The 13,572-nt window shown below is 41.9% G+C and overlaps 1 protein-coding gene across 3 annotated transcripts in view; it reads right to left on the bottom strand.

The window, feature by feature from the left end:
- The window catches only part of LOC126355833 (transmembrane protein 47), a 361,809-nt gene that overhangs the window by 159,677 nt on the left and 188,560 nt on the right, over positions 1-13,572 (bottom strand). Inside the window, exon 1 of one of the 3 annotated variants that reach the window (XM_050006283.1) lies at positions 10,037-10,330. The exons of the other annotated variants lie outside the window; for them this stretch is intronic. Within the exon in view, the coding sequence (XP_049862240.1) occupies positions 10,037-10,099 (63 nt within the window). The 5' untranslated portion in view covers positions 10,100-10,330. Of the gene's footprint in view, positions 1-10,036; positions 10,331-13,572 lie in introns of those variants that run through there. 3 annotated transcript variants of the gene reach the window in all.

Below are 13,572 nucleotides of genomic sequence, written 5' to 3'. Positions count from 1 at the left end.
TGTACCAAATGCAGCTGCGAAGGCAATAATGCGCTACCTACAACAAGCAGAGCTATAGTTAAACAGTATACAAAAGTTCGATGCAAGACAGTGAAAAATTAAAATTTATAAAAGAGTTGGAAGAAAATCTCATAACTTTTTATTATTCTAATTGGATAAGTTTATCTGTCAAATATATCATGGTCCCCTAAATCCTAAAACAATGAATATTTTTAGTTCAAAAATTGCTCAACGCAGCATGAGGTGTTAACACACGATACATTCGAATATATCTATCCGAAATCGGACATTCTGCCTTCACCCAACACAAAAGATACATACGAAATCATGTATCACTAATTTCTGTGCCAAAAGGCGTTCTATAAATACTACTCCGCTTTCTTTTTCAGTGGGATTCAACTAAAATGAGCAATACGATTGACAAACAGTACATCTCATATACAAATTTAATGCCTGCCTTGTGCCATAGTTTCCCCCCAAGACTTTAGTTCGTTTCATTGTAATTTTTTTCAGACGATTAGTCAACCACAGAAAAAACCTGAACGATTCATAGTAATTTTTGTAAAGAACCATCTTAGTAGTAACAAACGTCTGCACGTTGCATTTTAATAGTGTTTTATAGTGGAGATCATAGAAATCCTGTCAGCACATATTGTGTTGACCCGTTCAGCTGCCACAGATACTTATTTCACTTTCTGGAGCGCCGCCACGCAGTAAGACATTCTCAAACAGAGCAAATGCTAGATAAGTATAATATGATCTGTTTGTATTTTAGTTTCGAGAGAAAATATGATGTTCCACACATAGCGTCCACGCGATCACATTGTTTTTGTTCTGTTATTCCCTTATAATTTGTCCTTACTCGTATCCAGAGAATATTTACCAGTTAGAAATGCGGTAAAATACCTGCTCCCGACAAAGCTAGCCAAGGGAAGTACGTAAGTTTTTGCCCCACGATCACGCTATCGACAAGGCAGATTAATCCCACGCCGTTCTATTCCATGAAGTAAGGGGCGCTAGAACTACGCCGAATCTGCGAATGAGTACCAGTTATATTTTACGTCTACGAAAGAAACGCACGATTTCCTGTTACTGATGTGGATGGTTACCACTACAATGTCGCCGAACAGCAGCTGCCATTTGCACCGAAAATTAACTACTCGAGAAACTCCCGGTGATGGCAGAGAGCTGCCAACAGTTGGCACCGAATTGCACAGAAGGCCACTCTAGAATGGGAGAAAGTACTACAAACAACTGAATTCAAATGTCAAGAATTGCCGATTCTACATAAAATTTCGAAAGATCAAAAGAACTGTTTCACACTCCTGCGTAACATTCCATATAGCGAGACGTTATCTGGCGACTCAGTCATGTGTTACTGTCAAAAAGAAAAAGATTATACGAAAAGAGTTAGTTGGCTAATACCACCGTCAGTGACGGCTCAGAGCAGGAAATTAATTTTTTAACGTTTAAGAACAGTACAGCAGAAGAATTTTTTGTGATCTACAGTTCTCATTTCAATGTCTCCTTCAACGTACAGTTTACATGGCGAGTAAAAGAGCAGCGTACGCATTTACCTGTGGGTCTATCACGGCAAGCTTCCAGACTCGACTGGAGGTTACACCTCGAGACAAGTGGCCACCAGTAGCGTAGCTTGGTGGGAGGAAGCCCCACTGTGGATTTCCGAGCCGCCCACAAAATCGACTTCCAAGACGGGCGCAGTAAGCACAACACTACCCACCGAGAAGCCTCTCTTGCGCCTCCTGTGGTCAGTCAGCGTATTACTTTAGCAGTGCAGAATACTATGATTAATCTTTTCACTTCGGGCACTGCAGAGTTTGGCCAACGTGACGCCACTAATGAGACAGGAATCTCTCAACGCAGTGACAAGGACAGCGCGTATCCACTGGAAAAGAACAATACGCAACCTCAATGGCGTTGATTAACGAGAACGGTGAACTCTGAGTAAGTACGTCTTAGTTACTATTCATAATTTCGCTCTTAATTATACCGTGCAGAATTTTAAGCAAGATATAATATTATAAAAAACTGTACATAATCCAAGGCAATATTTGAACAATGTGAAAAATATTAAGTCAATAAAGACGTATCTCGTAATCAATAACAGACAAAGCATTACGTAAAGTTTTGCTAGTGGCGCTGTGTCCGTCAGCTATCTCTACGCGAGTGAAATGAATGCCATTTCCGCTTCGTCAGAGAAACTATGGGAACGAATGCTCTAAGCTTATACGTCTTAGCCCTCATTTATAAAAGTGTGGAATGAAATATCACTGTGCGCAATCATACTTGAGTCTAAGGGAATGTTCGGGCACTATAAACGGAATACTTGGAAGAAAGATATAGTATTTCTCTTGAATGACGTCAGACAACCTGTATTCGAAAGACACAGGGACGATTTGGCTTCCACCACCGTTGGTTTAGCACATAGATTAAGATAATAAGAAAGATTAAAACACATACAGAGGCATAAGGCCGTGATTTTTCATTAGCAAATTCCGCGAATGGTATAGGAAAGAAAACCGATAATGTTGGTGCAATGTACCATCTGCATGAACTTCACAACAGTTTGCCGGGTGTGTGTGAAAGAGTAGATGTGGATCAGGCTGGAACCAATTATATAATGACATGAGTTGTGAAGACCACTCTAAGACGAACAAATTGATATCGGAGAACCTGTGATGCCTTCACAAATTACAGAGCATGAATTTTACTGAGACTGTTTACACCAACTACCTTGTAAGATTACTTTATAAGACGTCAAAAGCACTTAATGCCAGTGCCAAGAAACATCGCAAGAGAGACATTTGAATTAAATGACTTTGTCGTTATTACGAATTCGGGGGTTCCACGAAAATCTAAACACGTGTGGACCCCGAAGTAGTTCGTACTTCAGTTAAGTAACCGGTAAAACTTGCTCTTTTCTCTTGTGGTAATTGCTGCTCTCTATGGTCAATTGAGTCGCAAATGAGGATTTTCACTTTATGTTTTCTTCGACCTGTAATTCTAAACTGAGGATGTCCACGATATTATCACCGTACACCAGAAAGGAAGTTTTAAGTTTCGGTGAGAAACCCGTTCTTTTCAGGTCACGACAACGTCAAACCTTCATTACGTAGAACAACTTCGTTAGAGGCGCAGAGCCGGTAGATCGGTATGTACATCGTTGTCATCTTCCAGTGCTGTTACACAAAACTGTACTCGGCCATCAGCTGACTTACCGTTTTAAAAGACACCCTTGCGGCCTTGTGGTATCCAATCTCTCTTCGACACTAGAAGGTCGACGTAACCTCTTCTCTAAAAGACTCTTGTTGCAACTGCGCAGCCTTTTGCAATATTTTCCCTTCACGTTTCCTAGAAACAATGGAGTGCTAAAACTTCTATGAGAAACCACTAACACTACCAACACTAGTACTCATCTTTAACAGGCAATACCCACAATGCTGGTGCGCTAAAAGAAGTGGAACGAAGAGTAAAGGCATGAAATCTGATGATTCGTTTTAGTAATAACTCCAAAATAATCATCTGAAGGGGAAAAAAATCAGAATTTTGCTTTGTCACAGTTTCGTAATTTCAGCACCTAGGTCTGTATTGTGATGGATTATCAGTGTATTTTTAATCTGCTTCACAAAAAACGGTGTGTGATTAAGAAGAGCAATAGGATGCTGCTGCAGGTCTAACATACGATCTAGCGTCTTGAAAACAAAACCACTATGAACAGACCAAGAGGACGCTTGAAGTTTTAAATGTCTCTTGCGTAGGCTTTATTTAAATGGTCTGGGAGATCTTGCCTTCGGAAAAATTGCAGAGGATATTGCACGAGCCCTGTGACTTCCATTGTGGACGGATGTGTCTGCTGTCGTTTGCAGCTGCGACGCGATAACGTGGTCGCTTCCTCTGAGCCTTCTGCGTTTCGCAGTCGGAAGTTGTGTAACGCCGACTCGCCACATGGACATCCAGTACGTCAGTACCGAGCCTTTAGGAGCTCTAAGCGTGTCATTCATTCCTACCGGTCTCTCAATTCTGTTCCCTCTCTACAAGGTTACCGCACACCGAAGCCCAACGACGGCAACCGCACAAAGGCAAAAGGGAGAGTCAACAATAATGTAACCTTATGTTTATTGGTTTCCGGCCTTTACGCCATATAAGAATTTTCCACGTAGACATTTGCAGAAAACAGGCACAGAGAACAATAAGCTTAATTAAGGTACTAACCAGGTCATGCAATAGCAACGATTGTGTAGATTCTAGTTTTATGACAGTAACAGAATAATTATTATCAACATACACATCATAAACACTACAATCAATTTTTCGTGAACATCCACAAAATATATAAATTATTTTTGCTGAAGCACCTTAGGAGAGTGCTATTGAACACAGGGACAGGGATATTTTTCTGAATTAGATTCTTCATTAGTTGTTGAATTCCTAATAGGGGGCAAACAAATACGAGGTGATACACATCCACATTTACTTCATTTCCGCACTCAGAACAAGCTATCTCACGAAGACCAAACCGGTACAAACGTCTTGTCTTATCCTTATTAAACTAGAGATGCCTCTGCTGCCGTAGCTGATTTTGTGGAAGCAAGGTTTGGCCGGAATTTTGTCCTTAACTGATGCGTAGTGACTGCTCTTTAAATGCGTTCATGAGTTCCAGTCTTCTTAAAGGAATTTGATGTTGGATTTGATAATGTTATGAAGCTATGTATGAGGGAATATTATATTTGAATGTGTCGTCGATGATGATGATGTTGCTTCCTTCGCAAGTACATCCACGTCTTCACTGTATCTGACTCTGCAGTGATCTTTCATCCACGTAACCTCTTAAAGTCTCCCTATCTGTTACACTGAAAGCACTGTTCTATTGTGCCGATGATACAATTATTACAAGATCTTCTCCAGTTTCTTGTAATTACCGACTTTAAAAAGGACTTGTATAGTATCAGTGACTACCAACATTTTGTTAGTAGTTGTATGCATGGGGTACTTTAATGTTTCTTAATGTTTCATGAACAGCGATTGGTTCCACAGTAAAAAATTGTCTTCTAGTAACTGATATTGTCTATACTTTCATTGCACTGGGCAGTAAAATGCGCAATGTACATAATCGTTTAAGGGTTTCTTTGAACCATTTGTATACATGAAGAAAGAATCTGGCCATTTATTGAATATATCCCAATGCTTTTTTGAGTAGATATTGACTGTTTCCTTCTCTGGACTGATAGATTCAAAGGTAACTGGTACATTGTAGCAGAATAATCGCATTCATAGACTGGACACTTTTTGTTGATGATAACCTTCAATAGTAAATAATACCACAACTTTTAACTATGTAACGTGGTGGAAGAAGCGATTACTGGTACATGTGTCTCGAAGCTACAGGCTCAAAATTATAGACCATAGTAAACTGAATATTTTGGGGTATCAACGGTCCGAAATGTATCTACCAGACGTCTCCCCAAACAAACAAATGCTTGCAGCATAGAAGTTTGTGCCGAAGACTGAGAAACAATACATAATCGTTTTGTGTGTCCACAGAGTAGTTTACCCTGTTTACGGTCTAAGACTGGTTGTCGAAGATTGATCATTACTTGCAGACATGAATTTAATATATGGTCAGTAGGATAAATTGAGCGGAGAGTTAAATAAATGTGCAGGGAATAGTTTGGCAACAGGAGTAATCCTAAATGGAAGAAATTCGTCGCTGCGGAAAGAAGCGCAAGAAAACTGCGTCGTTCTGGGTGGAGGGAGCTGGCCAGGTTCTCGACAAGGAACTGTTACCACAGCAGAACGTGAGGTGTTGGATCGTGTGGGACAAATAGTCCACCAATAGCTACCCATTAACTTGCCTGTGAAAAACACACTTCGAAGAATTGGGTGGAGCAAAAAAATGGCTCTGAGCACCAAGGGACTTAACATCTGAGGTCATCAGTCCCCTAGAACTTCAAACTACTTAAACCTAACTAACCTAATGACAACACACACATCTATGCTAGAGGCGGGATTCGAACCTGCTATCGCAGCGGTCGCGCGGCTCCAGACTGAAGCGCCTAGAACCGCTTGGCCACACCGGCCGGCGGGGTGGAGCATTAACTACACACGCTATCATAAATAACGAATAATTTACGTTGCAAAAGAAGCACAGGGTGGCAGTCATGCCTCTGAACAGTTGCTATCAACTTAAGGTGTTGCTACAAGGTGCAATTTGTTTACGCCATTAAAATCCAAATATTCATTTCCAACCTCTAGTTCCTTATCTAAGCACTCCGTTTAGGATCCTCTAATATATGTACAATTTTCAAACGAAGTACGAGAAGTATTATAACCTCATGATAGCAGAACCGAAAGGTTTTTAAATAAAGGCATATTACGCGAGCTAGACGGTGTTATTCACAAAAACCCACAGTGAGCGCATACTCATTTACGGAATTGCTTTCTTTTATTATTAATATGTTCAAATGCGCGTGACTTCCTAAGGAACCAAACTGCTAAGGTCATCGGTCCCTAGACTTACACACTACTTAAACTACCTTATGCTAAGAACAAAAATACACACACACACACACACACACACACACACACACACACACACACACACACACACACACACAAGGATTTGAACACGGACCAAGACTACAGACATGTACTTTCAAGGACACACACAATTAATTTAATTGCTTATGCCTTCCGGTGTGATAAAATCTTATGACCCCCTTTCATACAGCTTGTGTCACACACACACACACACACACACACACACACACACACACACACACACAATATATGCCGATAATGATTTATTTTGCAAACGATTTCGTCATATTCTTAAGTGGATGTCTAGTCATACGGAAGATTTAGTCACTAGTATTTCACGATCTGACTAAAAGTGAAACTTTAAAAAATTCTCGGAGGCTTGAACCGATATACTTTCATAGCACGCAGTTAACATTATGAAAAGCCTTCAATCCCAGTATGTCGTTTTATTATAACAACTAGTACCAAAAACAACGCGTTTTCGAGAGACCGTCTACTTGGCGATGTTTTGAAACAGCAAATATTCAAAGCAAGCACGTTAAGCTAAAAAATGAAATACAGGCTTCAACTGCAAACGACAGGATCCAGCATGGTGTCGTTCAGGTTCTGTTTTGACACGAAAAATTTCCATCTCGCCAATGAAGACATTAAGACCGTAAACAAATAAGCGATTATATATGGCACTTATTAACAAGATTTCAGTCTACATCGCACTAACAGTATAAGTTTCTGCCATCATCTGATCTGTTAAAACAAAATGGGAAAAATACATATGTAACATAATAGTTACAACATGGCTGAAGACCAAATCTATTGAGAAAATGAGGCAATACGTAATAATAATAACATGGCGTCGCGTACACCGCCCATTAGCGACACCGAGAGTGCACCCTCCACCCACAACCCACCCCCAAGCATTGCCACAGGAATACGAAAGGTTCCACACAGGACACGAGGCAGTGCCAGCTAGACTGGCGTCTGAATGCGCTATCGACCATCGAAACTTTTAATTAAATGACTACCACGTCATTTAGCCTGGTTTCACACTGCACATGTCAGGTCCGACGGTCCAGCGGAAGTCGAGGCATGGTGAGATCAAATCCCTGTCGGACCGCGGAAATTTTCAGCCTGCCTTTAACCTAGCCATACCTAGCAACAATGTGCTGAGTCGCCAGGAACGATACGTGACTCCGAATCCACGTTAACATGGAGGTCCCCTTTCACCGGTTGTCCAAGTTATCGAACTTGCGCCCAACTGAAAGACTTGCAGTAGGCCACTGACCGCAAGCAGTTATTGTGCGCAAAGTCTTATTTACTTTGTAATGCTGAAAGGAAGAAGTGACACACATTTTAATCTTATTTTAAGTGCTGATATTTCGTTGTTACATGTCGCATTGTATCTTATGTTTCGCTGCTAGATATACAGTGTAGCGAAGTGAGTCCATTTTAATTAAAGGACCAAGCTATCATTTTAAACTGTCGAAACTATGACGCTGCACACACACCACTAAAGTCCTCCACTGGATACAGCTCGTGTCTACCTAAGTATGAGACGCCATAGTTAGCTTTTTTTTCATGTACCTGCGTGTACAAATCATTTGACGTGAATACTCTTATCAGGACACTCCCAATTGAATGTTACGGCCTTCCGCCGACTCGTCTTTATTATGTACTGTTTAAGATCTTCTCAAGAAACAAGGCCCCGGGAGTAGACAACATTCCATTAGAACTACTAACAGCCTTGGGAGAGCCAGTCCTGACAAAACTCTACCATCCGATGAGCAAAATGTATGGAACAGGCGAAATACTCTCAGACTTCAAGAAGAATATAATAATTCCAATCCCAAAGAAAGCATGTGTTGACAGATGTGAAAATTACCGAACTATCAGTTTAATAAGTCACAGCTGCAAAATACTAACGCGAATTATTTACAGACGAATGAAAAAACTGGTAGAAGCCGACCTCGGGGAAGATCAGTTTGGATTCCGTAGGAATGTTGGAACACGTGAGGCAATGCTGACCCTACGACGTATCTTAGAAGCTAGATTAAGGAAAGGCAAACCTACGTTTCTAGCATTTGTAGACTTAGAGAAAGCTTTTGACAATGTTGACTGGAATACTCTCTTTCAGATTCTGAAGGTGGCAGGGGTAAAATACAGGGAGCGAAAGGCTATTTACAATTTGTACAGAAACCAGATGGCAGTTATAAGAGTCGAGGGACATGAAAGGGAAGCAGTGTTGGGAAGGGATTGAGACAGGGTTGTAGCCTCTCCCCGATGTTATTCAATCTGTATATTGAGCAAGCAGTAAAGGAAACAAAAGAAAAATTCGGAGTAGGTATTAAAATCCATGGAGAAGACATAAAAACTTTGACGTTCGCCGATGACATTGTAATTCTGTCAGAGACAGCAAAGGACTTGGAAGAGCAGTTGAACGGAATGGACAGTGTCTTGAAAGGAGAAAATAAGATGAACATCAACAAGAGCAAAACGAGGATAATGGAATGTAGTCGAATTAAGTCGGGTGATGCTGAGGGAATTAGATTGGGAAATCAGATACTTAAAGTAGTAAAGGAGTTTTGCTATTTGGGGAGCAAAATAACTGATGATGGTCGAAGTAGAGAGGATATAAAATGTAGATAGGCAATGGCAAGAAAAGCGTTTCTGAAGAAGAGAAATTTGTTAACATCGAGTATAGATTTAAGTGTCAGGAAGTCGTTTCTGAAAGTATTTGTATGGAGTGTAGCCACGTATGGAAGTGAAACGTGGACGATAAATAGTTGGGACAAGAAGAAACTAGAAGCTTTCGAAATGTGGTGCTACAGAAGAATGCTGAAGATTAGATGGGTAGATCAGATACCTAATTAGGAGGTACTGAATAGAATTGGGGAGAAGAGGAGTTTGTGGCACAACTTGACCAGAAGAAGGGATCGGTTGGTAGGACATGTTCTGAGGCATCAAAGGGATCACCAATTTAGTACTGGAGGGCAGCATGGAGGGTAAAAATCGTAGAGGGAGACCAAGAGATGAATACACTAAGCAGATTCAGATGGATGTAGGTTGCAGTAAGTACTGGGAGATGAAGAAACTTGCACAGGATAGAGTAGCATTGCGAGCTGCGTCAAACCAGTCTCTGGACTGAAGTCCACAACAACAACGACAAGATTTTCTCAGCAGACTTGGCTTTCATCCATATTGCACATAGTATATGGTATCAGTGTACTGCCACTTTGTTTTAGAAGTCGAGATGACAGAAAGCCGAAACCGGCAATACTGTGAATTATGTAATTGCGACCAAGGCTAACAATAATTAATGAACAGCCCTCTTGCATCTCATTGACGACATTGTCGAAGCAGGAAATATCTGACGGGTCTGATGCTGTTGTCCGGTGAAATGCCACGCCGTGACCACGTCCACGTCCACGCTCGCTTCCGCGCCCCGTGTGAGGGCGGACTCAGCCACTGGTTGCGCCCTTACCTTGGCGAGCAACGGCCTCCTCACGTCCACCAGCAGCCACGCGGCGGCCGCCTGCAGGCCCATGGTTTGATGCGAGCTCTTCTGGCAGCAGAGTTGGAGCAGAAGCGGACAGCCGGGCCGGACGCACGGTCGGCCAGCTCAGCCGGCGGCGTTCCGGCGGACGATGACCGCAGCTTCCGGCGGCCGGCAGATGGACGCCAGAGATAGCAGGTCGCCTCGACTCCGCGCCGCACCGCGCACACGGCGTGGGCGTGGCGGCAGGATGGGCTGTTTAGGCGTCTGCTGAGAAGTGACACGTGGCGCGGACGCCGAAGCGCCAGGTATGAGTATTAGGGACGCCACGAAAGTGTGAGGGCGACTAGCACGAAACTGCAACTCCAAGGCCGCAAGGGGAATGCTAGCTCAAGAATAGCTCAATTACCATTTTAAAAAAAAATAATGGTAATACGTATTCTGGTAACGGCCTAGCTGCAGTGGATACACCGGTTCCCGTCAGACACCGAAGTTAAGCGCTGTCGGACGTGCCGGCACTTGGATGGGTGACCATCCGGGTTGACATGCGCTTTTGCCATTTTTCGACCATTTACTCGACCGACTAGTAACGGCTCCGGTCACAGAAAACCATCGTAACGACCGGGAGAGCGATGTGCTGACCCCACGCCCCTCTATCCGCATCCTCAACTGATGATGACACGGCGGTCGGATGGTCTCGGTGGGCCACGTGTGGCCTGAAGACGGACTGCTAATACGTATTCTGCCATCGTATATTCACACGCTTCGTTCGTTCATCATAAACTGCTTTCCTCCTCCAGATTTCCGATAACTACACGTCCACACGTCCTATCGCGAACGACAACCACCCCTCTCTTTCGGTGCACATGGAAGGGTGAACGTGAGCTTCACCGATAAAAATTCGGAAATAACAGATATATTTCCCGAGGTCTCTAGTATGAAGGTTATGTGATCTCCGGGGGCTCGTTACAGAGTAAAAATGTACATATTTATTCAATTTGTTAGCCCAATAAGCTCTGTTTCTGTGAAAATACACTCAAACAGAGAGAAAATTTGAAATACGCCATCACCAAAACTTACAAAACACAAAGTCAAGCACTGATGAAAAAGTACTGTGATGTAGTTCCTGTCTCTACGGAAGCAGCTCACCATACTTTCATGAAGCCGCTCTTCTGTTACACTCAGTGAACCTTTTACACGAGATGTTCGTTGGCCAGGTCTTCATCAGCAAACCTATCTACACTGCTGTGTATCACTGTTGACTTACAACTAACGCTGCCGGAAAGAAACCAGAGACGTACAGGAGTTGTACTGAATTGAAGCACGAGAGTCAAGAGTAAACTGGGCATTACTGACAACAGCAAGTACCGTAGATGAATGGAAGAACTTTGTTTCCGAGTAAGACACACATTCAAACAGTCTACATTAGCAATATTGTGCAGGTACTTTCAGTGCAGTACAGATTGAAAGGTAAACAGAGCTAATACATCGGAGGAAACGCAATTACTCTCTAACAATCGACCGGCGATCACTGGTTCTTTAAAGACAATTCGACTCTTCGAAAGCAATGGCATACCATCTCCCATAGAACTATGCCTACTGCAGTTATTACAATTAGCAGCAGTAAATAGGTAGGAATACTGATTGACCGACTAATTTCTTCGTTTTTCGTGACTGTACTTATATAGTAATGACATATCATATTTAAAGAACTATTTATAATTTTATAACACCCATTTGTAATCACTGTATGCCTGGCCCAACTTGTTTACACCAATACAAAATAAGTAACTAGTAGCAATAGGCACTTGTCATGAATACCATGAAGGTTAAACAAGAATTCATTCATAGAGGAAAACTGCCAACAAAACCAATAAATGTTGTGCGCACCAAGTGCCGCTAGCGAATAAAATTTACACATGAAGTATTTACTTCTCTCTGGAAACCGCAGACAATGGTGACAACTGCCCCCAGGCGCCATTTAACAAGCATTCCAGGGAATGTAAGACAGATCTTTCGGACATACGCAGCGAAGTTACGAATAGTGGCAGCCCCTTCATGTTATGCAACATACAACACTCTACCGTAACACGGGTGGTACATCTACGCATGCTACCCTCCTAAATGCAGTATCATCATGATCATTCGCGTAGCCTTCACAAAAGCTTCCAACAACATTGCCTTGTAGTCTATGGGATTTCTAAGTGCGTGTAGGGCGAGAGAGACGTCGGGTGAAAAAGATATCGGAAACCACTTATGTTTATGTGTGTCACATTCTACGAGGCAAACAAGCCTGTGATATTAGTGCTGCCTGTCTTCCTATACCATAAATGTACGTTGTTTTGATATGATTTGCCACGCCTTAATTTGATTTCCAATGTAGGCTGTGCAATTATTTTGAAAGTAATCTCTTTTCTTAAATATAGTGCAGTTTCCTAGAAACTACGTTTGCCCTTTCGTTTAGATATAACTAAGGATCTGATACCAGTTCCCCCCTCTTCTCATTTCAGAGGCTCACACGTAACTTAATGCCATTCTCAAACATTTTTTGGGTAGCTGGTTGCATGACAAATATTAGAGACTAATTTGTTTATTCTTATTAAATTTAAGTCAGTGAGCTATTTAGGACGCTCCAAATGGTCAGAATGTAACGATACTCATAACCGTATCCCATACACTATATATAACCTGCAATGTGATTCGTTTCGCATCATCCGGATGAAAATCGTGTAAATGATCTAGAGACCATGTAACAAATAACTGATAAGTTTTAACTCCGGCCACAGAATCCTTAAATCTCATCTAGCGTACAATCATGTGTTTCTTTACAGGGAGAGCTCTTTGTGTATCTTCGTCTTCTGCAAAATACAAAACGTTTCGCTCTTTTTTATCTTGGCTACTTCATTCCTGTACAAATACAGTATAGCTTATATTGGTTTTTAATACTATGTATTCTTGTTGATACTGCTCGCAAACATAATCTTCTAAGCCCTAACTTAGAGGTTGGCTGTCAATCTTAGATTTCGTAGACAAGCAGCGTGTAACCTGCGAAGTAGCGATTAAAATTTTTATCACTACACTGGAGATGACGTGTTTTCAGCCCATAAAGTGTACCGAAGAATACCGGCCACCTCTTAGGTTAAGACGTTGATGAATGCATTAAAGGTGAGCAATATCAACAGAACTACGAGCAGTCACGCACATACAGGGTGGTTATGAATAACCTTTCGCTACCTGAGAGTGCCCCCAAGAAAAATCGGAGGATAACAAAACTTTGTGGAAACATTTGTGACATGTGGAAGAGAAGTAACCAATGAAATATTGAAAGAAACACATTTTACTTTCCACATGAGAGGTTAACATTTGTCAATTGCATACCACGTTCAAGTTTCACCTTATAAACGTTGCCCCATGTGACAGTCTGAAACAGCACCAGGGATTGCTCTGCTGCTGCCCAAAACATTACATCTACATGGTTACCCTGCAATTCACACTTAAGTGCCTGGCAGAGGGTTCATCGAACC

The sequence above is a fragment of the Schistocerca gregaria genome, chromosome 3, assembly GCF_023897955.1.
Source record: "Schistocerca gregaria isolate iqSchGreg1 chromosome 3, iqSchGreg1.2, whole genome shotgun sequence".
NCBI classification, from domain to species: domain Eukaryota; kingdom Metazoa; phylum Arthropoda; class Insecta; order Orthoptera; family Acrididae; genus Schistocerca; species Schistocerca gregaria.
Note: the sequence above shows the minus strand (reverse complement) of the source record. Positions and strands in the feature narration are given on the sequence as shown.